The sequence below is a fragment of the Cervus canadensis genome, chromosome X (assembly GCF_019320065.1).
Source record: "Cervus canadensis isolate Bull #8, Minnesota chromosome X, ASM1932006v1, whole genome shotgun sequence".
Classification (NCBI taxonomy): domain Eukaryota; kingdom Metazoa; phylum Chordata; class Mammalia; order Artiodactyla; family Cervidae; genus Cervus; species Cervus canadensis.
In genome coordinates, this window is record NC_057419.1 from 54,214,000 (window position 1) to 54,240,197 (window position 26,198).

A 26,198-nucleotide genomic window follows, 5' to 3' on the forward strand; every position below is an offset into this window, starting at 1 on the left:
AAGGAGAAAAAAAGAAAATCCCAGGGACAACCCAATCTTCACTTTTAGGAAATAGATAATTTATAGATACATCAAAATTAACACCTTTGAAATATTCTTGGCATAACCCTTTATCCCATAATAGGTACCAAAAGGAAAGAAAATCAAAGGTTGGAACTGACTTACATTAATGGAAAATCCTGACTGTGTATCAAAGTCACTGCTCTGACGGGTAAGTGACCGGTACTGCTGGTATACATCATCACCCATGTCTTGCAGGAGCTGGCCAACCTCTTGAGTCATACCCCCTGGTTTAGGATCAGATTTGTCTGCTAGAAAAACAAAAACAAAACAAAACTTTTCAGACTGTGCAATGTTAATGCCCATCTGGTAGCTTGGTCAATTTTGCTTCAAGTTGCTACAACTGTTTACATAGTAATATTGCTAGGCTTTAAGAATGAGAAATGTAGAGAGAGCAAGATTGAAAGCCTCATTCTATCAATAGTTTTGTGATCATAGGCAATTTAGTCTCCTCACTGTCCTTAGCTGTCACTAAGCTTAAATGAACATACCTGACACTTTGCCTAGTACAGTGGAAAGTCAATAAATGGCTACTATAAATAGCTAGATTATTATTTTTTAGGGGGGAGGAGAGTTCAGGAGGTGGGTAAAGGTTTTCCAATTGTGGGAAAAGCAAGAAGCTTTATAAGGATCAGAGTGCTGTATAAATGAAAAGCACTCAAGTAAAGACTCAGATTTTCTTGACTTGCTAAATGCACTATTCACTAATTTTTGGCAATTCTGTGGGACCTATCAAATAAATATGTCCTGAATAAAATCCAGAAGTATCTGACTGGAATAGAACCTTGGGTTCCAAGTAATTCATTTATCACTTTCCCAATACTTAAAAGCAGCACCTTAACTAAGGACAAAAGATAGAGATTGTGGTTTCAAAGGTCAGGAAGCCTAGCTACACCTTGTAATACTGGGCAACAAAGATGTTTTGTTTATGAGAACATTAGAGATAACTTGGTATTTTATTTTCAACCTGCTCATAAGATGCTATTATCTCCTTTTTAATCTTTGTTCACTCTTGCCTGTATGGGATGTGGTCTTATATAAAAGAGTTGGGCAATCTCCTTATCCTTATCATTCATTTTTGTTCTTGTTCAATCGCCAGTCGTGCCCAACTCTGCAACCCCATGGTCTGCAGCACGTCAGGTTTCCCTGTCCTTCACTATCTTCCAGTTTGCTCAAACTCATGTCCATTAAGTTGATGATGCCATCCAACCATCTCATCTTCATCCTCTGTCACCCCCTTTTCCTCCTGCCCTCAATCTTTCCCAGCACCAGGGTCTTTTTCAATGAGTCGGCTCTTCACATCAGATTTTGCCGAAGTATTGGAGCTTCAGCTTCAGCATCAGTCCTGCCAATGAATATTCAGGGTTGATTTCCTTTAGGATTGACTGATTTTATCTTCTTGCTGTCCAAGTGGCTTTCAAGAGTCTTCTACAACACCCAGTTCAAAAGCATCGATTCTTCGGTGCTCAGCCTTCTTTATGGTCCAACTCGCACATCAACACATGACTACTGGAAATGCCATAGTTTTGACTATATGGACCTTTGTCAGCATTTTATCATTCCTTGGTCATATCCTTTGTCAGACTGTTATCATTTATACTGTATAACTATTAACTTCTTTAGAGAAGGGGGCTATGTATCTTATTCATCTTGATTCCTAGAGCATGGGGAAATAGTTGAGTGCTCACTAAGCCATGGGTTGGTTAAAGTGACTTAACCAAAGTGCCAGCCTCCTCAGGTGGGCTAGTTACATACCTTCCTCTGGAGCATGGTATGCAGCCAGGGCATTTAGCATGTCATAGATTACTTCCTTGATAGTATCAGGAATGACAGGCAGAGGTGAGGGCTTCAAAGGGGTTGTTTTCACCAGTTGTACAGCATTTGGGCCTTTAATTCTGAGATTCTCAAACTCATCATCTGAAGCTAAGTCAAAGTGAGACAGAGAAAAATCAGTCAATAATGAACAGGTACCTACATCTGGTAACTGATAAAGACTAAGAAGTGGAGGGTCACTTCTAAACAATGTTTAAGGAGTCTACTTAGAAAAGCTGGCTTTTACCTTCCCTAAATCCCATAGGATTTAACACAGCAGTATCAAATAGTAAAAAAAAGAATACAGGATTTGGATTTGGGGACATTTGGTTTTAAAATCAAGTTCTGTGATAGGATCTTGGCCAAATTATTTCAATAAACCTCAATTTTCTCATTCTTGAAAATTTAGGGATTAAAAGAGACCACGCATGAGAAATGCCGAGCACAGGCAGGGCCAGGCTGGGGCTCCCAAAATAATCAGTCCCTTTCCTAACTTTTAATTTAAAAAACAAACCAAAAAATCCTCAAACCTCACAGAAAAGTTGAAAGGTTAGTACAAAAATATCCATATATATACTTTTCATCTAGAATCACCATTTTCCATTCCTAAATATGTCTACCTGAATCTAAGGATCAAGGATATTCTCCTACACAGCCAGAATACAATAATACTCAAGAAATTTAACACAGATACAATTATATTATCTTTTACACAGTAAATATTCTAATTTCTCCAAATCTCCTTTATCTAGAGTCAGCATCCCACTAAGGTTGCTGGTTTCTCTCATTTCTTTTTATCTAGGAGATCCTTGCATTTTCCCCCCTTTTTGACATTAATATTTTGGACAAGAGTCTAGGCCAGTTGTTTTATGGAATGTCTCAAATTTGTACCTATCTAATTTTTCCCTCATAATTATAGTTCAAATATTTTTGGCAAGAATATACTGATGATACCGTGTACTTCCTACTGCATAAGTCACATGTCCACTACTTATCCCTCAATTATCACTCTACCTGTAAACCATTCACTCCATTTGTAATCCCTGTTGTCACATCAAGCTAAATTCTTTGAAGGCAAGGACTAGACTGAATGAGTTCTTGGCATCTCTGGCAGGAATCACTACAGGGCAAAGACCAGAGAAGCTACTGAATTACCTCTGAGTTGACCCATTTGATCAACAAGCCAATGTTCCAATGCCTGCCTATGGAAGTTTTCCAAGCTATAGGCTTCCTCACAGAAAATTTTTTGAGTTATACTAAGCCACAGACCTCAATGTCTCAAAGGCCAGAGAAGGGTAAACTTACCAGTTCCTGAGCCGCGAGGGGCTGGAAGGGCAATGCGGATACAGCAGTTGGCCACTTCTGTGAAAATGTCTGGGTTGCGGCATGCAGCTGGTCCAAGGACACGAAGGATGTAGTTGATCTCCCGAGAGCCGAGGCTGCCAGATACAACACCAGAGGTAGTGCTACCAGCTCCACTTGTAGCTGCTGAGCGAACAACCTAGTAAAGAGGAGGACACTCCTGATTAAAGACCACTTTCTAAAACAAAACTGCAGTCCAGGAAGTTACCAAGGATTAAAATACCAACCAAGCTCTCCCTCAAGACAGTGGATCAAAGTCTTTTGATCTTTGGGAGGAAGACACACTTGGGTCTTTTGAATTTTAGTCCTTCACAATTCAAAAAAATGTGGCTTATAAAAAAGTTACAACATTCAGCATACCCCCCAAATCATCACCTATTAGACTAGATGATATGCAATCCTTATACAAACTGGGAAAACATCTAGATCACTGATCATTCCTCCAAATTAAAGCTCCCAAATTTAAGTGCCAGTTCTGAGTCTTCCCACATGCTGTCCCAATTTTAAATCAGAATAGTTCAAACTCTAAAAATATGTAATACTGACACCCACTTTGTATAAGAACAAAACTAAAGTTTCAATCATCAGTCTTGGATAATGACAGCCAGGAGTATAGGTTTCTTGAACTAAAACTTGTTAGTAAGGGACTAGGACACTTCCCACCAAGTTCATGTTTTAAAGATCATTCCCAAAAAATAAATAAATAAAGGAGAAAAAAAAATAAATAAAGATCATTCCCTGTAGGATTACTTCACCCAAGAGCCTATTTTCCAAACACTGTGTTTTCGGGTTGTAAAAGTACAGTTGACCCTTGAATAACAGGTCTGAATTGGATAGGTCCACTTATACGCAGATTTTTTTCCAATAGTAAACATTACAGCCATACCCTTCAGTTTAGCATAATAACCTCCATTATCTTGCCTGTCAGGCTCCAAATCGTAAAATAACTCTGATTCTTTAAATACAGAAAAGTACAATTCCACTATGTGCCATTGTTTATTTATTCTGTCCTTTGTAGGGCATTGGATGTCTAGTCTTGGTATTACAAGCAGTTCTACAGTGAACATTCTTGTATATGTACCTTGGCATACTTGACTTTAGTTATCAGATAAATTCTTGGCCACAGAATTTCTAGGTCAAAGAGTATCTTAAACTGACAATACCAAATTACCCTCCAATGTGGTTGTATCAATTTCTACTCCTGCAAAAAGTAAGAGTATGACTAGTTCTCCACTCCTGTACCTGCAGTGGATATTACCAAGTATTTACATTTTGCCACTCAATACATTAAAATTGCCACTGATATTCCTTTGTTCCCTATTCCCCAAATAAAATTTCCTTTAAGTTTAGAAAGTTTTCTGTTATCCAACAAGAACCTGTATTTTTTCCCTAGCATTTAAAAAGTTGTTTAAGCTTTAAATATTTTAAAAGTGTTTTTAAGTCAGAATACTGTCTGTGTATATAGTTGTTTCTTCTCTGCTGGGCTGTCTCCTAACATTGGATCAATGTACATGCTGTCTGTAACAGCCCTCCTTCTTTTGGCTTTGCTCCTATCAGGTGAAATCAAATAAGCTGGCTGAGGAAGAATTATCTGAAGAATGTGAGATATATACTCATATACACAAAGAAGTATGAAGTGGCACCAAAATAATTTATAACTTTTGATCAAATTTCTAGGCATTTATAAGAAAAATAATCGTAAATATAACAAAGTTATGCACAAAAATGTGAATAGCAACACTACATATAAATGTGGGAAACAATGTTCCAAGAGAGGAAATTGGTAGAGAAGTTCAGTAACATTCACCTGATGACTGCTGACAAAGAACTAGCAGAGGAAAGAAGAGTCTGTAAAAGTATGGTGGAGAAAAAGCCTTACTAGTAAGATGGTAGCCCCTAATCCTTCTGTTGTAGCCTTAAGTTGATGTCATAAAGGTTTTTATTTTTGTAAATACTTTCTTCTATTGCTTTATGTGTTTCCTAAAATTAACATATAAACCTCAGTTTTTATGTGCACAGTGTGTATTTGTAAAAAGCTTTTCCTAGTCAACGCTTGAATATTGTGGGGGTTAGGGGCAGCAGCCCTCCATGCTGTTGAAAATCCATGTATAACTTATAGCTGGCTCTCCATACCGGAGGTTCTGTATCTGCGAATTCAACCAACTGATTGTGGTAGTACTTTAGTGTTTACTATTGGAAAAAAATCTTTATGTAAGTGGACCCGTGCAGTTCAAACTTGTTATTCAAGGATAAACTTTATTTTTACAATTCCCAAAACACAATGGTTGGAAAATAGGCTCTTAGGTGAAGAGGATTTTCTGGATAAGAGCTATCACTATAGTAATTTAGGGGTAAAAAATCCTATTTTCTAGTACTTTTTAAATGTCACTCAATAGGATTATCTACCATATCTAAGCAAGCACCTGAGGACACAGCTGGGAAATTTTGCTGGGCAGAGCATATCTATAACACATAGCTATATACCGGAAGAAGAACCAGAAGTCAATCTGTTCTGAGACCAAAGAGAACAAAGTATGATATAAAGCTAAACCAGCATCGGATACCAAAGTCTCACCTTTTCCATGGTATGGCGCAGGGTGCAGGGGTCCTCAATGATGTGTCTTAAGAGAAGGGTGACCAGGGGAGTAAACCCATTGAAGCCTGAACTCTGGGTCAAATTTAAGATCATGCGAGTACTCTTCAGCTCTGCAAACATCATGGCATATTTGTGGTCTCGGGTGAGCCTCAGGCATAGGCGAAGGGTGGCATGCAAAGTGTCTGGATCCACAGGGACACCTAGCATGCTCACACAGGCCCGGATTAAAACAGTCACCATATCCTCTGTCAGGCCCTGGATCAAGATCTCCCCAATTTTTGTTTCTTCCAGGCTTGTCTCCTTTTCAGTATTTGTACTGTCTAGGGCCAAGGGGGTATCTACAAATGGGAAAAGTAAGTGTTCAGACAGTTAACTTGACATTTCCTTCCATCCTCTCCCTCTGAAGTAACCAAACACTTGGGTCCTCTTAAAACAAATATACCAAACACCAATTCAAAGACCAGATGAAAAAGCATATAAAAAGGAGAACTATGTGTCTTTAAGTAACCAAGCAATCTGAAGGGTTAAGAAATCACTCATCATGAAACTGGTCAGAATTTAAGCCATAAAGGCACATTAGCTTTATTGTAAGACCCTCTTTGAAAGATTCAAAACTGAAAGTCCATACCACTGGTTTTATTTTCTTTACGTTTGATATCCATTTCTTTGCTTTCTTCCAGTGTCTTCTCTAGTTCCTGTCCATTGTTGTTTTTAGAATTTTTATTCAATCGTGGTACCCTCAGGAGTGTCAGCATCACAGGACGCCGGTTCCCTGTTTCCTCATTAACCTAGGAATTCAAGCAGACAAAAATATCTCTACAGAAAAAAGAACTGTAAGGGGAAATGGGGGAATTGGTACTCAGTGGCAAAATGCTGCAACAGGAAGGAATTTTGGCAATTTATCCCATCCCTGTTATTTACAGAAAGAAAGTCTGAAGGTCCTAAGAAAGAAAATGGCATACACCAGGCCCTACAGCAAGTTATGAAACTTTCCAGTAGAGCAGACCCCATATCCCAACAACTCCCTAATCCTTGACTGAACACTTAAATTGATTTCCAGGTGGGACAGTATCAAATTGCCAAGACTCCTGGCCTAAAATATAGCTTTAGAAAGACTCAGTTCTCTGAAAACTATACCCCATTTAGTAACGGTGAAAGTGTAAGAAAGTGAAGTCGCTCAGTCGTGTCCAACTCTTTGTGACCCCATGGACTGTGGCCTACCAGGCTCCTCAGTCTGTGGGATTTTCCAGGCAAGAATACTGGAGTGGGTTGCCATTTCCTTCTCCAGGGGATCTTACTGACCCAGGGATCGAACCAAGGTCTCCCGCATTTTAGGCAGACGCTTTACCGTCTGAGCTACCAGGGAAGCCCATTACCATTAGTAATGGTAATACTGTCCTCATATGTCAGGACTGCTGGTTCTGGAAGAAGCAAATGGAAAGGCATACTTAACACATTTCTCTCCTTCAATCAAGTTTACAGCATCGAGTGAGCATGTACCTGTACCATTGTAGTGAACTGGACAGTGTATCTTCTTCGGCCTGCAGTGAAACGCACACTGGTCTCTCCAGATTTCCAGGCAGAATCAATAGTGCTGTTGTTGCTTGCACTGTAACTACACCAACGTCCAGAGCGGTCATCAAACCAGCGCCAGTTGTTGTTGTTAGATTGTAGGTACTAAATACAAGAGCACAAAGTTTTACTGTATTTCCTTATAATGTTGAGTATTAGAAGAAACAGTAATTTCATCAGTGTTCATTGCTAAAGCTAACCCAGGAAAAGGAAATATACTGGACATTTATTATACTTTGCAAACCAAGAGAGAAGTTTTCATATACCGTATCCCTCACATCCCTGAGACTCTCCATAGGCACAAAACACTCTCTACTCTTATCCTATGATCCTTTCCTTTTGTTTCCAACTATTTTCCACAAAAGGTAAACATTATTTTAGATGTACTGGAACAAAAGTTCTGTTTCTGAGAAGGTACTGAGATGATGTAGCACATATAATTTTTATATAAGGAGCACTTGCTTCTGGAGGAACTGTTGCACAATCAGTCCTTCACATAACAGAAAAGCCACTCCTCCTCTGGAGACAGCACACTTCTTTAACATTCACTTCCAGGGTAAATTCTTGGACCTTTTGGCAAGCAGCTCCATAAAAAAACTAAATTCTAACTTCCAATTCAGAAGAGAAATCTAATTATCAAGATCCCTCAAGAGATTTATGCCTTGATCAGAGAGCTTTATATTTTTTTTAATACCACTATCCCATATTCTCTTCTGGTCTATTCTTGTCTCAAGAAGCTCAGCTGTTCGGCTCACCATATACACGGTATATAAAACATATACCGTTTTATGTACCTTAGTCATTTGGGCTCTCCTCTTTGAGGAAATGGCTGTTTTTTCATAGAAATCAATCAAGAGCAACACTGGAGTGATCCACCTAAAAGAGAAGAAATGATTTACTCTGGGCAAACCAGAAACCTCTGCAACACGGGAAAATTTATCTTGATTTTATCAGGTACCGCACAATTTTCAAACCATAAAAGGTATCCAAGATTCATCCCATACATGTCCCAGGAAACTGCATTATTCAAGTCCTAAACTTGAGGGCCCAAAGGCCCAGAGAAATAGAAATGAAACCAGGAGAGATACAGGGTCACTCACTTTGGGGTCTGGACCTCCTTTTGTTCCTTGGCGGCCTGTAGGCAGGGCTGAACCACTTCCAAGAGTTTGATTAGGACATTAAGGATGCCACTAGATTCAACCACCCAAGCACAAGGTAGCTTCAATTCCTGATTGATTAATCAAAGAGAAAACAAATACCAACTTCTACTCAGTTTCAAGGATTAGTATGGTATAAAACAAAAGAGTGAACACTAATGGAATTGGTTGAATTCAAATTCCACTTCCATCACTTACCAGTGTGATATGAGATATATTATTATTTAAATTCTCTAGGCCTTAGTTTCCTCTTGGGTCAAAGGGAATAATAATATTTATATATCCAGGTTAATTGCAATATACAGTGCCAACACAGTGTACATTAGTATATGCTTACTGTGGAAACTATTACTAGTATGATTAATATCATTAAGAACTGTCATCTAGGCTAGCTTAAGAGCTTCTGATTTACAGAGAACCTTTATAATCATCCAGGGAAGATGGAATAATTAAACACAGCAACAAAGTTAATTGTTCCTCTTACAGGGGCTACATAAAGCATTATTGATGTAATAGGAAATCACTAGGAATAATTTAAATAAATGGCTAACAATAGGTGATACTTAAACTAGGGGACATTGAAAAGATGGAATAATATATACATGACATGGTAAATACTCATAATATAATACTTGAAGGAACACAAAACTTTCTAAACATTCTGATCCTGACTGTTTAAACATATAAGAAAAAAGACCAGAAGAGACCGTCATTTGTGATTTTTTCAAAAAAAGGGGGGGCTCATGAGTAATTTCTCTTTATATTATAATGTTATTGGCGACCCCCAGCATTCAGAACTTTGCAATCTTTTCCACAAGTATCTATTCACAAGCATTATATAATAAGAATCACCACTTCCATTATAAAGGAAAGCCCCAAGACTGTAGACATAAAGTATGACACATATTGGACTTAACTCCAATATGCTATAAAGGGTTTACTCCATTAAATCCAGGTTTTACCATTAAACATGATAAGCTAAAAATGAAGAGTCACTTGTTCAAGGTTAGTTGCCTCCTAATTCCTATGTTGGTTGGAACAAGAACATCTTTACCTCAAATAATCTGCTGATTGACCAGGTCAGAAAGACAAGTCAGATTTTATCTGACACCTATTACCAAATTCCATATCCTACCCCACTGCTAGTTAAGATTTCCTCAGAGAAGCCAAAAGAAATCCACAACTTATAGTCATTCTAAGTACCTTCTTCTAATTACACCCCACCCTCTAGTCCTCTAAGACCCAATTCAATTAATTAACATTTGTTCTGAGAAGCACTTCTCTTATTATCCAGAAGTGATGTATACTGACCTCCCTGAACTCAAGATTATTACCATTCATGTAGCACAGAATGCTGTATTTTATACTTAATTATGTGCATTAGTGGGCTTCCCAGGTGATGCTGGTGGTAAAGAACCTGCCTCCCAATGCAAGAAACATAAGAGACACGGGTTTGATCCCTGGGTCGGGGAAGAGTCCTGGGAGGAGGGCATGGCAACCCACTCTAGTATTCTTGCCTGGAGAATCTCTTGGACAGAGGAGCCTCACAGGCTACAGTTCATAGGGTTGCAAAGAGTTGGACATGACTGAGGGACAGCACACACGCACACGTGCATTACAGCCTATTAGAAACTGTAGGCTCATGAAATGCAGACATGTCCTACACTTCTCTATACCTTCTTCAATGTCTCAAATGGTAGGTGTTTGATGATTCTTTGATGAATGAATAACAGGGACCAAAAGGTCTAAATCTTACCTCAAAAAGCAGTGTTAAAAGCAAGATTCTAGTGGCCAAATTAGAGGCTTGGGGTAGAGTGGCCATCTGACTGATCCACTCTGATACAGTTTTTGTGTCACTCGTTGTCAGGGGAAGAGCGGCTTTGATCAATACATCAGCAGCTTCCCACACCTAGAAAAGCAGGAAAGGAGCCAAGTCAAATAACTGTAGATAGAGTATGATGAGGTTTGTCAAAACATCCTCAACCTTGTAAAATACTCCCTCCACCTCTAACACATTTGCTGAAGGAGACTGGGTAAATATTAACATATTTACTATAGGCATTTCGTGTCTGTATCAAAAGAAGATGTATGTCATTAAAGAAACACCTCTAAAAATTATTTTCTTAAGACTAACTATATTACAAGAAGTCTAAATTCTAAGTTTAAAATATGAGTATTTTAAAAATTTCTGGTGCACATATATAGTCAACTCTACAAAGGTTCTACCCACTTTAAATCTTTCATTATACCCGCTTCAGAATTATCATGAAAAACAGAGGAAAAACCAAAACAAAACAAAACCTCAGCATGTTAGAAACATTGGTCATGCTTTAGTATGCATGTTGAAAATCTCTTATAATGAATTTTATATAATTGCTCCTTTCTATTAAGGTTTGTTTTCTTAAAATCACTTCTATAAGCTCTTGATATAAAGATAACTAAAGATTGGTCATATCGTGTGGGGAAGAAAAAGCTATATCCAGTTTGCCTTTTACTCTTGTGATGTTTCCATACACTAAAATTATGTTTAAATATATCAGTTTTTAATTTCTTCCTGTCTCTCAACTTACATAAATCATAAAAAGAGTAAAGGAAATATAACCAAAATGTTAACTGGCTATGTGGGTTTATTTCTTATTCTATTTCAACAACTAGCATACATTAATTTCATAATGAGAAAAACACTGCTTAAAAAAGACAAACAACAGGTCACAACTACTGATCAGAATGGGGACTCATCTGTCAAAAGATTATTACCATAGGAGGAGAGGGAAAAACATTTAGTTAGTTCAGGGGGCCTAATATGGCTCAAGAGTGAGAGACATTTTTGACATTTTAGATGAATCTAAGAAGTGATACATACAAAAAGAGAGCTTTGTTTTTCCCTTGCAAAGAGTTTCTGGCCCCTGGAGAACTTACCTGATTGACTACTTGCTTCAGAATCATGTCTCGATAGTCTGCTCCATTTCGTTTGATTGCTGTCATGATCAGATCACACACCCGGTATACAGTGTCTGGCAACTCATCAAGAAGGTGAAAGCAGCCTGGCAACATTGTATCTGTGAAAGTATGGAGCTCATCTTGCTCCAATGGATCAGCATCCTGGAACTTCTCTAGACATTTAGCCTCTTCCTCTTCCTGCTTTTCTCGAGCTTTCCGTTCCTCCTCTTCTTTTCGGCAAGCAACTTCCTAGAGGCAGGGAAGGAAGAGTGAGAGGATATGGGACAGTTGAAGGAAGAAAGTGAAGAGACTCTAATAATGTATCTGCCCTACCACATAAATATTCTATACCTTCTCCTCAATCAGGTGGTACATTCATTAGGGTGTGGCAATGAGAATAAAGGCAGCTATACAGGCTAAGGTAAGATAGCAGGACACCTTCAATCCTCAAAGTGCTGGAAACTTATTTGCATCATTTGACATCACCTCCCACAGAAATCATTTGTAGGCAATTGTCCTGCATTCTCTGCAGGTAGTAATTATTACCTAGATTCCAAGGTAATAAAGACAGCCAAGTTTGGCCTAAGGAGCACTACCAAATACATTTTGGGCCTCTTATTTGACAATAATATTAATGCTTCATTTGTTTCATATAAAGCTTCAGGTCAATGTAATGTAGACTAGTGATGGCAAGGTTGGGATGAATGAGTAGTCCCATGTCTTTGTTTAGACTTTATTTCCACCAATTACCCAACAGTAATAGCAGAATGTTCATTGAAACACTAAGATTACTGTGTCAGACCCTCTTGAAAGCCCCATTTCCTAGTTACCTCAGGTGACTCTGCCCTTTGATCCATTGGGATATCCTGTCCCAGAGACATGGCAATCGCTCTCATCATCTGGTCCTCTTCAGACATACTCAGATCCTAAAGAGCAACAAAAGAAAATCCAGCAACTACACATACCCCAACTCATAAGGAATCAGACATCCTGGGCTCAAACTTTAGAGAACAGAGAGGGCTCTGAATGCTGCTCTGTAGAATCAAATTCAATTAGGCTTACCTGGTCACCACGAGAACAAGAGGGAAAAACCACAACAAAATTAAATAGGAAAGGATCTTCAATGTGACTACCTATTTGGCATTTCAGAAAAGAGAGCCTCTCCTATTACTTTCTGCCTATGGATAATTTAAGAATTCTTCTGCAAAGTCCAGTAAAATTTGCCTGACTAAGAGATAGAAAGCTTCTGCTCCTTATATTCTAGAGCTGTAAGAGTTAGCATGTAAAGAAAATATTGGCATGGAGAAGTAAAGCACATTAGCAGCCATACCAACACCCTGAGAGATCAGAGCCCCTGAGCCAACTCACCCGAACAACTCCTCCCATGATCGGGGGAGGGTGGGTTAGAAGGTACTCTGTGGCCTGCTCCATGGTGCTGGTGTTCAACAGGGCCTCCATGGCATGTTCCCTTGTGAAGCCCATGTCCATGAGCTACAAAAAGAATGCAGGATCTCAAAGAACCATGGTAAGAGAGAAATCCAAACACATTGTAAAAAAAAAAAAAAAAAGAGGAATCCTTTTAAGATGGAAACAAGTTTTTCTAACTTCATATGAACTGAGAATATTTATAAAGCTAAGTCAGTTAGATAACATGAATGATCCTTTCTGCATGGTGCTTCCATACCATTTAAACAGAGCTACATAATGAGACGAGGAGTCAAAGTGATTCCCAATTCCATCCTTCAAGAAAATTCAGCTAGATGGTTATTTTCCTTAGCAAGATTATTCTAAGACTGAGACTCACACACAGAAGCAAAACTTGGTCCCACTTTTCTTGAAGACAGACTGGCAACAGAACAAGAGCCTGAAAAACTGACCCAGGAAACCTACAACTAGGAAGTAATTATGAGATGCATAGAAAGATTTGTAGAGAATGAAGCTATACACCAAAGCTTTACAACACCAAATAATAAGAAAATCAACATACCCAGCAATAAAAGAATGACTAAGAAGTAAAAAAGACCTATTTTCTTAAAGACAGCAGTATAAGTCTACGTTCTGTATGATACTGCTAGGTAAAAATTAGGCACAGAATTAAGTGATGAAAAAAAGGATACAATGATTATCTTGTGTGCAACATTATGAATACCTTTAGAAAGTATTTTGGTATATTTCTAAGTTTTCTTAAAGTGAACACTTAACTACTATAATAAAAATGTGGCATGTACATACAGAAGACGTTTGAACAGGACTCTAGATATAATGCTGTTTGAGACTGAAATGTCAGGTTCATAAGGTGCACCCCTCCCCCACTTCTAGCCTCCAACTATTTTAAATTTAAAAAATGAAAACAGTTTTGTAGGTGAGTAAGGTTTCCAAAAGCTCTTATTGGAAAATAAATTTGGGTCACAATGTCCCTTCTCTTTACAGATCCATCAGAAAGTAGCTGAGGATGGTTTGCCTCCAAAGAACATGGCAGCCACAGTCTACTGAGAATACATAAAAGAATTCCAATACTAAACAACATGCTTGGGAGGACACAGATCTTTTACCTATTAGGAGTACTGAAACAACACTTCAGCTTTCTCGGGAGAAAAAGAGTAAGAAAGAAAGCAAATTTAAACCTATCTCCTAACAGGACTGGGCATTTAGAAACTTAGAAATCCCATAGACTGTACACTCTCAGGTGCAAAGTCTGGGCCCTGGAGTGTGAGGTCAGAATCCCACCTGTTGTAGTTGTTGCTGGTTGACTTGAGGTTCACGGCGAGAGCCACCTTCTTCTTGTCCTGTATCCTCTTCTCCTCGAGATCCCTCCTTTTCTTTGCTCAGTCTCTCTCGAATCACAGGTTCTCCTCGGAGGATGTGGCACAGGATGGCTAGCATGGACTCAGCCATTCGCCCACCATACACTTTCAAGGGTTTCCGGTTCCACAGGTTCTTGATGCAAGTAAAGGCTGCCTGTAAGTCATTTGAAAAGCTATGTGAAGACCATGTTGTCTCAATTCAAAACCTCAGGAAAAATAAGTCAAAGATCTATGAGACAGTCCTTCCACAATCAACGCCAACAACAAAATTTCAGGCAGTACTGAGGGGGTCCAAGGAAGCACAGAGAGGGGGCATTAAACCCAACCTGGAAGTTGCCATCTGGAGTTTACAGTTCAAAGGTTTACACCACAGAAAATTATCAAGTGGTCTGCAATCCATTCTGCAAGGCAGCCTTATCTGGGAGTAGGATCCAGTGGTTCTCCACCAAACTATTTCACTAAGGAGGACAAAAGAGAGTGGGAGCTACCTAGCTGGCATGAGAAATTATTCCTGGTTTTAGAATGCTGAATGCTCACCTTCTGAGTTACCACAAGGAAGCGGAGGGCACTGAACTGTGGAAAGTTCTGAACACCTCCAGGCAATTTGGCAGGCAGTGAATGCGGAGATTCAAGCACCGTGGTGGGATTTACCATCTTCTCCACCAGCATTAGCCAGGCATCTAGGAATTCTCCTGTGCCATCAGGTAAGTCTGAATGTTCTAATCCCTCAGCAACAGGAACTTTTCCTCCCATAGACAGAGCCCAATTGAATGTTCTAAATTCAAATAAGAGAAAATGTGAAGATGGAATATTAGTATTTTAGATTGGGGGTGGGGGTAGAAAAACAGGGACACATTCAAAAGCTTCCCAGTTCCTCTTCTTGGAGATACTGCTTCTAGTCTGTCCAACATTTATTAGCTTTACCCTTTTCAAAAAATTGTAGTATAGTTGATTTACAATGTTGTGTTTCTGGTATACAGCAACATGATTCAGTTATACATGTATTCTTTTTCATATTCTTTTCCATTATCAATTATTACAAGACACTGAATATAGTGCTTTATCTTTTATTTGTGTTTTTTTCCATCCTTATTGATATATTATTGACATATAACATATGTAAGTTTAAGGTGGACAAAGTGATAATTTGTTACACATATTTAGGGTGAAATTAATACCATTTCCAGCTTTATTTTTAAAGCTACAACAAATAAAAAAAAACCAAAGTGAAACTTAGAATCTTCTGACCAAAAGCAGCAGAAAAATTATCATATTCAAATAAATAGTAGGAAAGGACAAGTCTATTAGAAAAATATGTACAAGACATTGCAATCCAAATGAAGAAAAACAGAGACTGTTACAAAACAGCCCAAGGACAGGCTGAATCCTACCCTCCAGGAAGATGGAGATAATACAACGAGTTCCTAAACCATGAAAAGGTACAACCAATGGCTCTCTCTATGTATCCCATCATCACAGGACAGGTGGCTTAGAAAGTTGTGCGCTGCTGAGGCAAACAGAAAAGACCAAACTCCAAACAATGCTTCTCTGAAAAGCAACATGATCCTTACTCAAAAAGGGCATTGTGGCCTCCAGAGCAGAGAAATTTCTGCAGCATGAGGTGGTAGGGATACTTCCTTTCATCAAACAGCATTGGGGATGTAAAACCAACTGAACAGATGAAGAAGGTCAGCCTGGAAGAGGGAAAAAGCAAAAATTTAACCTTCTCTAGGGCAGCCAGAGAAACAATGGGAAATTCAAGTAGAAGCCAAGAGTAAAATTTAACACTGCAATGAAGTGACTGATTGACTAGAATGCAGGTGGGTGACTAGTTTGGATATTAAAATTTCTAAGGCAAAAAAGGGTGACAGTTTCCACCTACTACTAAACACAAGGTTACTGAAATGCAGTCTGATTATAAATACTTTTAAAAACCTCTGTATTTTAGAGCAGGTAGAACCAAGACAAGTACCTTAAACTGTATTTGGGGTACACATTTAGGGTAAAACAAGGGACCTCCAAGTCCTCTAATTCAGCGATTCACTCTGCATTCAAGTAGAGAAGGAACCAATTAGATTCTGCATCTCAAGCAGAACCTCACCTGAAGCGCGGAGTAGGCGTATATGGTGGAGGCTGCCATGATAAGCCTTTTGTGAGGAGCTTAGTGAGGGCTGAGGCCGTTGATCGAGCAGCAGGTGTTGGTGCTGTGGTGGTGCTGGCAGCATGATGGCTTCTTCTCTGGCGGACAGGAGACCCCACACAAAGTTTAACAAGGAGTCCAAACAGCTCAGCCAGTGCTCTGCCTAATCTAGAGGAAGCTGGAACCCAAAAGTCAGAATAAGGCTGTACAGTGTTTCCAGAATGGTTTCATTATAACAGACACATTACTGTTAACACATTTTAATGACTGACTACTTCCTCCCACATAATATTCTATGAAACACCTGGACTTGTCTCTACATATGATATCTGAAAAGAAGTTCCACAGGGAATAAATGCCTCTTTTGAAGGCAGGAGATGGAGAAGTATATTGGCATTCAATATATAGCAAATATGAAAGACAAACAAGTACTCACACTGTTAGTGGAGATATAAATTGAAACCACCTTTGCAGAAAGCAATACACAATATGAACTAGCTAAGTAAATGGTATATCTATAATATGTACTAAACTATGGAGTCACTTAAAATGCCCGAGAACTTTAAAACTGGCAAAAATGCTAACAAACTAGACCAGAAAAGAATATCATATGTATACCAACATTAAATGTATGGTCCCCAAAGGAAAAAAGATTGTTTGGAAAAGCATAAAAATGTAAAAAGTGGCCTTCTTATAAAAATTGAATAAGGTATTACATAGATTACAAGTATTTCAAATTTTCATCTTTGTAGGATGCTTTTTGGAATATATTGCTGAACCAAAAAGGTAGAATCCAAATAAAACATGTAAGAGGAGATGTATAGAAAAAGAGAAAGAAAATATATCTAAACATGGGTATTTTCCTGTTTTTCTTAAAACATTTCTCTGTACCTTTTCTACAGTGAATATTTATTACTCTTAAAATCACAAATGAAAGTGCTGTCACAGTATTTTTGAAATAAACATTTCATCACAATCCAGAGATAAGACTAGGTCTGAATCAGAGCACATCTCTTAATTACATACATATACACATGAACCCAGGCTTCTCTGGTGGTTCAGTACTAAAGAATCTGCCTGCTAAGGCAGGAGAGGTGGGTTCGATTTCTGGGTTGGGAAGATCTCCTGGAGAAGGAAATGGCAACCCACTCCAGTACTATTGCCTGGGAAATCCCATGGACAAAGGAGGCTGGATGGGGTCACAGAAGAGTTGAACACAACTTAGCAACTAAACAACAACATATGAACCCAGTGTGAAAAAATAGGCTCTACTTGAACTGGTGCCACATACCATACCCTACCCCCCAAACTCAGTTAAGTTCCGAGATATACAGCTTAAGAAAGGAACAAGCCTTTCTTCTTCCTAATCGAAACATATTAGGATCTCCCAATTATAATGAGGGAATAGGCTATAGATACTTGCACTACCTGACTGGAGGTTGGGTGTGCCCAGAATTTGAAAGCCTAATGCATGTAAACATTAAATTTTTACTTTTCTACCACTGCTTTCAAGTGAATAGACAGCAAAGTGGTTCAAAAGTAGTCAGCAAGGATAAAAGAGAAAAACAAAAGGCCAGTAAACACAGAGAAATAGACATCAAAAGCATGGGCTGGGCCCATACAGAAACCCTAGAATGTTCAAAGGTTTCAGAGGTGTAACAAAGAAAGGAGAGGTAAACATCAGCATCTTCTTGGATGGTCAATTTTCCTTCAACATGGGGACAGTGAAAGTAGACTTTCAAATTAAAACAAAGGAGTAGAATTAAGCAAATCAGAATGGAATGTAAAATTCAACAGGGTTTAAAATAACAAATGGAAGCACCAAAGGCCATGTTTTGCTTTCCTTTGGGCAGAGCTCCCAATTCTCAAGAGTTGTCCTCATTTTCCTTCACAGTAAGGGGTCAGAAAGTAGGAAACATACAAAATTGGTGTAGGCATACAAAATAGGTTCCCCAAAAATTAAGGGGTGAAAGATGGCAAAGACATGCCAGTGTATTTTTTTTTTTTTGGCTGCACTGCACAGCATGCAGAATCCTAGTTCCTTGACCAGGGATCAAACCTGCACCCTCCACAGTGGAAGCACAGTCTCCACCACTGGACTGTCAGGGAGGTCCCCAGTGCACATCTTTAATATGGTCTTGTATCATGTTATTGTAGTTTCCACAGAGGTGGCAAGGTAACTATTAAAACACAAATCAACTGTGTTACTTGCCAGCTATACTTGAACGACAGAGAAAGGAAGAGGAGACTTGAGTACAGTAAGTAGCCAGACAGGTAACAGGTAAGCAGGTGGGCTTAATATCACAAAGCCAAGAAAAGAGTATTTTGAGAAAGGTGGTAGGTCAACCATTGTGCTGCAGAAAAGTGAGGAGACTGAAGAGTATCCAGTGGACTTAGCAACAAGCTTAGATACCTTGGTGAGACATTTTAGGGAAATGGTAGGATCAGAGGTCATGGGTAGTAGCAGAAGAGTAGAAAGAAAAGGAGGGGTGGATTTGGCTTTCAGAAAGCCACTCTCTCATCTCTGTCTCCCTAACAGTTAGTACAGAGCCTGTCAAATAGCAGATACCTGAAAATGAGCCACCAAGTTTAAAATTTCCTTAAAAGGAAACAATACAGCCATAATGGGCTCCAAAAGATACAGAAGAGAATCACTCACCTGACAACAATGGCTTGATTTGCTTGATTCTGGCAGCCATGGCAGGTGTGATTTTAGATTTGCCCTTAGAGTCTGAAGCAGTAGGTTCATCTGTCTCCATAGGAGCCAGTGTGTCACCATCAAGCCCAATGCCTTCCAACAAGCCCTGGGTAGAAGCATCCATACTTCCGGTGGTTCCATCCTGTTCCCCATCTGTAGCCATAAGAAGGGAGCAATAAGACCATGGTAAGCCAAGACTTAACTGGTTCCCTGCTCTGAAGAGCTCTGAGAGAGAGCTACCTATAGTGCTTGTTACTCTTTAAATGGCCACAACTTCCTAAATCTGAAAAGAAAAAAAACCCACAAAACTGTACTGATAAGCTTCTTTCTTTGGAGTCCTTCTAACTAGGTAACACTGACATCCATCTTCCAATGGGAGCGTGTTAAAAAGTCTTTATGCAGGGCTACCCTGGAAGACTGTAAGCATACTGCAGGACTCAGAAACTTCGTATAGATACAATGTGCATGGTGACCCACACTCTCAAGGCACACACCCTGCTATAATTTTGTAGCTCATTAATAAACTCAAATCAGACATCATAGATCACTACTGGAGAAATATATTTCCTAGAATTTAAGATTTTTGCATATGAATGTGAGATGTGTCTTTTTTTGGGGGGGGGGTCACGTGTGCTCTTAGATCTAAGAATCAACATTAGGCAAACTATAAAACATATCACCAAGTTTTCTTTGTAATATTCTGGAAAAACTATATGTGTAAATTGAGTTATCCTTGTTTAATTTGTGAAAAAAACTGCTGGGGCAAAATATATCTAAATTGTTATGCAAGGCAATTCTTTGACCAAAGTCAAAGTCAAAGTTCCTGATTCTTAGTAAATTACTTTTTTGAGTTAAAGTTGGTACACTTTGGCAAAACTTGATATTCTAACTTCTGGTTTCATACATTCTCTACAAAATTAACCTTGCCAGAAGTTTGTGTATATCTTATTAATTCTGTCCCATTCTCCCACAATACAATAACTAGCTGTCATATGTCATTACTTATTTCAGAACTTATGTCTGCTTTATTAGTTCCTTAACATTTTCTCTATTTTTAGTAATCTCAATACAATTTTTAAGCATAGTTAATAGGCTTTTATATATAGAACTGTCTTCATTGTTTTCTTTAAATAGTTCATCAAATTTATTTTTTCCCTGATGCAGAGTATAGGAGAAAAAAACTTCCTAGAAAATCTGCTTTTATTAATTTTAGGTTTGCTCCATTAGGGTCAGAAGATTGTATGATTTCTTCTTCTTCTAATTTTATTTATTTATTTTCTACTTGCTGGGTCTCTGTTGCAAGCTTTTCTTCAGTTGCGAACAGGCTTCTCACCACAGTGGCTTCTCTTTCTGCCGTGCACCAGCTCTAAGGCATGTGGACTTCAGTAGTTGTGGCACATGGGCTCAGTAGCTGTAGCGCATGGGCTTAGTTGCTCAATGGCATGTGGAATCTTCCCAAATCAGGGATTGAATCCATGTCTCCTGCATTGGCAGGTGGATTCTTTACCACTGAGCCACCGGGGAAGTCTAAATTGTATAATTTCTGCTTATTGCAATTTGGAACTTCTATTTTAATATAATGTAAAATCTATTTTCTAAAATGACATTGTGCAATAGAAATATAATGTGAACCACATAGATAATTAAAAATTTCTACTAACCACTTAAAAAGTTAAAAAAAAAGCTATAATTTTTTAAAACACGGTGTAACTCAATATAATAAAAATTATTTAACATATAATCAAATATAAAAATTAATCAGATTATACATTTTTATACTATTTTTAAAAGGTAGCTATTTTACACTTACAGTACATCTTAATACAGATATTCAATTTTCCTTAATTGATTTATATTTCATACAATTTACTGGGGGATAAAAACCAATTTACACACCCAAGTTTTCCCAACAAACTTTAACGTCTTTTAACTGAACAGAATAATAGTTTGTTACATTTAAATTAATAAAAATTAAAAATTCAGTTTTTTCCATTCAACCTATAGTAATTTCTAAGAATCAATCTCAACATTTGCAAAAAACTACAAAGATGTTCAGTTTTCAAAACATTACATTAGAAACTTAATAGGGAATGGTTAATTCATGGTACCTTTACATAGCACTCAACATTAAGTGAAGAGAGATCTATAGAATATGTCTAAGACAATCACAACTATGTTAATAAAACATATCCTCAGGGAAAAAGATTAGGCAGACACTTTCAAAATATTTTCTGTGGTATAAATATGGGTTATTCTTCTTTCTACTATGTTTTCTAATTTTTATCATTGTGGATATGTATTTTTTCTTATAGAGGAAGTAACTGAAAATAATTTAAAATATATAACTAAAAATTAATGAATGGAAAAATGCCTGAAGACTACAGATGATAGAGCTAACTAAATTTTCACAATAAACCTATGAAGACACCGAGACAGAACTTAAAAGAATTAATGGCTGGGACTTTTAAGTTTCTTGGAGTTACCTGATCTTTTTCCGCCCTGGGTCGTACCTGTCTTCTCATCCTTTGGAACCAGTTTCTGCATGTCTGCCTGGCCAAATTCACACCCAGATGGCAAGCTGCAAGAAGAGAAACAGTGAGCAATAAAACTTCTGATAACTCATTTTTTTATATGTTGTGCTTGGTCTCTGACCTGCTTAACTGATACCATTCCCTTCCTACAGCAGGTAAGTTAACCTAATAAAATATCTGCAATGATGGAATTCCTGAGGTTTGGTTTATAACTCAACTCTTTAGACCTATCTAACTACAGGACCATTTTGTAAACACCCACCATGCTGACACAGCATAACTGGGATATCACATCAAAGATGCACAACACATTTGTAAGCAAGCCCTTTGGCTGGTAAGTGGGAAGGACAATGCTACTGGTTAAATGCTTGTGTCTCCTCAAAATTCAAATGTTAAAATCCTAATGCTCCACAAGATGATGGTATTAGTAGTAAGGTCTCTGTGCATATTAGTCACTCAGTTGTGTCCGACTCTTTGTGACCCCATGAAATGTAGTAGCCTGCCAGGCTCCTTTGTCCATGGAATTCTCTAGGCAAGAATACTGGAATGGGTAACCATTCCTTTCTCTAGGGGATCTTCCTGACCCACGAATCAAACCTGGGTCTCCTGGACTTCAGGCAGATTCTTTACCATCTGAGCCATCAGAGAAGCCCAAGCCCTTGACAGGTGCTTCAGAATAGAACCCTCATGAATGGGACAAGGCCCTTATAAAAGAGGCTCCAGAGGGATTCATAGTCCTTTCCACCATGTGAGGATACAATGAATGAGAAGTCTACAATGTGGAAGAAAGCCCTCACCTAATCACGCAGACTTCTAGCCGCCAAAACTCTGAGCAATAAATTTCTATTGTTTGTAAGAACCTGATTTGTGGATTTTGTTATAGCAGCCTGAATGAACTAACAGAGACAAGAAAGCCTCTGAACTCTTTACCTTTCTATCCTTAACCAAAGCAATCCTCCAGGCTTACTAAGTTTAGTTTCTGTTAGGAAAGACAACAGAGATTATAAAAGAGATGACCATTCATTCTCTTACCTGTTTGGGGTACAGAGGGAGAGGAGGACAGTGCTTTCCCATACCAGGGAACAGTATAACTGGCTCAGCTTGCTCAGAACACTCAGACCCAACTGAGAGCCCCACTGGTTTACGGAGATAGAACGAATTTCACTCTGTAACCAAAGTGAAAAAGAAGGTGATCTTTGGGATGCCCTCTGAACGATCAAAATGAACTTTCAGCTATTTAAGAAGGATAAGGGATTCTATTTTTCCTTCCTCATTATTCTCAGAGCTATCAACTTCATCAAAATTTCCAAACTGAAGATCACAGGTATTCTCTTTTAATATTTACAATCTATCTTTAAGATCTCATTGTTTTTTGGTAAGATGAAAAACAGGAGTCATAGGCAACTCCGTTTTTCTAAATCAAAGAAACAGTTTTACAGATTCACAGACAGCTTCCAAATTTTTTAGATGGAGAAGGGACTTGTTATTTCACATTTCTTTATTTCAATAAATAAACACATAAAGTTTTGTTGTATAATTTAATTATTTTTTAGATAATTTATAATTGTGCTTTCCAATTATATTTTTTCAAAGAACACACTCAACAGCATAAAACAGGCCTGCTAAAAACACACTATTAGTCTTCAGATTGACAACTAAAGGTAGCAAAACTGTGAACACTCAAAAAATAACCTCTCACAAGCTCAACTTTCTGGAAGCACAAGAGGAGCCTCACACATGGAGTGCAAACACAGGGGGTGATATTTAGGAAATCTTTAGTAATCTGTTAATTACCATTGACTTAAAAAGTTCTGTGGTCAAATTTCCTTCTTGCCACCTTATTATCAAGTCTACATGCATTTGTAGAAAGATTAGGAAGTAATAAGGCTAGATGAGCACCCAACTGAGGCTTGCTTGCTAAGAGGGGTAATTATACATCCCCAAGGCCTATATGAATGCTATAGATCTATTAACACCTGTATTTATCTCAATCTCTTTTACTCTCAAGAAGGTCCAGTTCATGAAACAAGTTATAGTGTCACCTTACTTCCAATTAAAAAAATACTAACGGAAAGTGAAACTAGACAGCAACTTGAAGCATAAACCTTAAATCACCCATCCAACCCAAAAGAACTCACCAGTCAGCCTCGGTAGAACTGCTTCTAAGTACACTAAGATGCCAGGTATATGCCCTAGGTATTTTACTGACTTTAAACCAACATGTTCACCCTTAAGATAATTCTTACCTGTCCAACCCTGCAAGTATGAACAAACATCATGATGTAAGCGTGGGCAGCAGTGAGTGCATGTAGTAGAGGTGTGGCTTGAGCTGAGAGGGTAGCATCAGCAACATTGCCAGCACAAGCCAGTTCTCGCAATAACACTGAGCCCCCGGGGGATTCTATTGGGCGGTGTAAGGGCTCCAAGGAGGAAAGAATGGAGTCCAACTGAAGGAGACCTTCCTGGAGGACTTTGGGTTCATGTGACAGTGTCTGAAATAACAATAATTAAAGCATTAATGTACAATAAACTTCATATGCATATGTCTTAAAAGTCACAATGAAAGAAGTGGAAGACTCGACTCACAAATTTTAGACCTGGCCATGGTCTCTCACCTGGTAAATGGTGGAACCAAAAATGAATGCAGGTATGACATACCTAAACACCTCCTTTTAGAGCAGCACATCACTTCTCTTAAATGAGAGACTTTCAAATGTGGTAAGTCAGTCAAATTTAAACGATTGTGATGGCCAAACTGGAATACTGTTATAGCAAGGACTCCATGCTGTAAAATTAATTCCAAATTTTGCACAACAGGGAGCAATATTAGGTAAGGTTCTAAAGCATGGAAATGAACCACTGTTACAAATTTTTTTTTTCTTACCACAATAAGAGAGACAAGTCTAGGACAGGCATTAGCTAGGCATTTTCTTATTTTGGAGATAACTCAAGGATTATATGGTCCTTGTAAATTTTTTTTGAGTCTGAAGAAAAATCTTGACAGTGAACACTATCACTTGCCATTCAAATAGGAGAACTTATGTCCCTTTCCTATGGTTTTAAATAAATCTATCCACCCTCACAGTATCTTAAAGGTACAATAAACATGGAGCAGCCTCCCTTCCCCCTATCTCTTATGAATAGCACTTAATTAAATATTTGCAAGGAGAAAAGCAAAAAAAAATTAAATGCAAATGTCACAATTATGGATCTTTCCAAGTCCTCAAGAAATTCGATTTCTGATTTTTAGCAGAAATTACTTATTGCACAACTCAGCTAACAAAGAAATGTCAAAGATATAATCCAATTCCTATAAAAATCCCAATGACTTTTGTTTTCAGAAACAAAAAAATCTCTCTCTTGAAATTCATACAGAATTTCTAGGGATCCCGAATAGATATAACTATCTTACACTGCAGTACTTGCATAAAGACAGACAGACATCAACACCAATGATTACAGAGTTCTCAAATAAACCCTTGGATACATAGTCAAATGATTTTTGACAAGGTTACCAAGACAAGGGTGTAATAGGGAAAGGACAATCTTTTCAACAAATAGTGTTGGGAAAACTGGATACCCACATGAAAAAGAATGAAGTTGACTGTTACCTTACACCACATAAAAAATCAACTCAAAGCAGATCAAAGACCTAAATATAAGAGCTAAAAACTATAAAACACCTAGAAAAGCCATAGGACAAAAGCTGCATGACACTGAATTTAACAGTGATTTCTTAGGTATAACACCAAAAGCACGTGCAATGAAAGTAGAGCAAAAACAAAACAACAAAAAAAACCCCATAAAAACCAAACTGGGACTTCATAAAAATTAAAACATTTTTTTCACATCAAATGACACTATCAACACAGTGAAAAGCAACTCATGGAATGGGAGAAAATAATCTACAAATCATTTATGATAAGGAATTAATATCCAGAATATATTAAGAACTCCTGTAACTCAACAAAAAACAAACCTGATGAAAAAAATGGGCTCTGCCTTATCCTTAGAAACTCCAGGCTTATGAGAGAAAGAAACCATCAGGCAACCAGGGGGGTGGAAAAGTGCTAGGCTATGTAGAGAAAATATGAAGAGTTGCTCCAGGCCAATGAGAAGAATTAGACAAGAAATACAGATGTGCCAGCCTGCTGAGAAACACCAGCCGGCAACACCTTACTTCTTTGAGACTGGGGAACGGCTTCATCTCTACTCTTTTACCTCAAAGGGAAATCTATGCCAAAAATAATTTGATAAATGGAAGACACACAGTTACTTGTGAACTGAAGTGAAACGCACAATCTCTTTGAGCCTTGGTTATTTTGAAGATTGAAAAATCTTGTTCCGTATGGGTGACCACCAAAAAACAATCTAAAGCCATCTACATATGTCACAACTGAGACAAACTGTGAAGTCTGTTGTCAAATAAAATGTACTGTTCTTGGGGAAAAAACGTACTGTTTTGGGAAAAGGACCCGAACAGACATTTTTCTAAAGAAGACATGTGGCCAACAGGCACACGAAAG

General features: G+C 38.2%; 1 protein-coding gene across 14 annotated transcripts in view; it reads right to left on the bottom strand.

Annotated features, from left to right (window-relative positions):
• Window positions 1–26,198, bottom strand: part of HUWE1 (HECT, UBA and WWE domain containing E3 ubiquitin protein ligase 1) — a 153,274-nt gene that overhangs the window by 37,837 nt on the left and 89,239 nt on the right. For 12 of the 14 annotated variants that reach the window (XM_043459779.1, XM_043459778.1, XM_043459781.1 and 9 more), the window contains 20 exons: window positions 23,919–24,164; window positions 22,705–22,838; window positions 21,625–21,719; window positions 19,103–19,294; window positions 16,405–16,621; window positions 15,875–15,997; window positions 14,841–15,078; window positions 14,227–14,457; window positions 12,868–12,990; window positions 12,330–12,425; window positions 11,479–11,748; window positions 10,316–10,468; window positions 8,503–8,630; window positions 8,197–8,278; window positions 7,331–7,507; window positions 6,459–6,618; window positions 5,810–6,168; window positions 3,178–3,373; window positions 1,816–1,983; window positions 166–311 (listed from right to left, as the gene is read on the bottom strand). In XM_043459779.1, coding sequence (XP_043315714.1) covers window positions 166–311; window positions 1,816–1,983; window positions 3,178–3,373; window positions 5,810–6,168; window positions 6,459–6,618; window positions 7,331–7,507; window positions 8,197–8,278; window positions 8,503–8,630; window positions 10,316–10,468; window positions 11,479–11,748; window positions 12,330–12,425; window positions 12,868–12,990; window positions 14,227–14,457; window positions 14,841–15,078; window positions 15,875–15,997; window positions 16,405–16,621; window positions 19,103–19,294; window positions 21,625–21,719; window positions 22,705–22,838; window positions 23,919–24,164 — 3,534 coding nt within the window. The remainder of the gene's footprint in view (window positions 1–165; window positions 312–1,815; window positions 1,984–3,177; window positions 3,374–5,809; window positions 6,169–6,458; window positions 6,619–7,330; window positions 7,508–8,196; window positions 8,279–8,502; window positions 8,631–10,315; window positions 10,469–11,478; window positions 11,749–12,329; window positions 12,426–12,867; window positions 12,991–14,226; window positions 14,458–14,840; window positions 15,079–15,874; window positions 15,998–16,404; window positions 16,622–19,102; window positions 19,295–21,624; window positions 21,720–22,704; window positions 22,839–23,918; window positions 24,165–26,198) is intronic. The other 2 variants (XM_043459776.1, XM_043459774.1) reach the window with 2 other exon arrangements.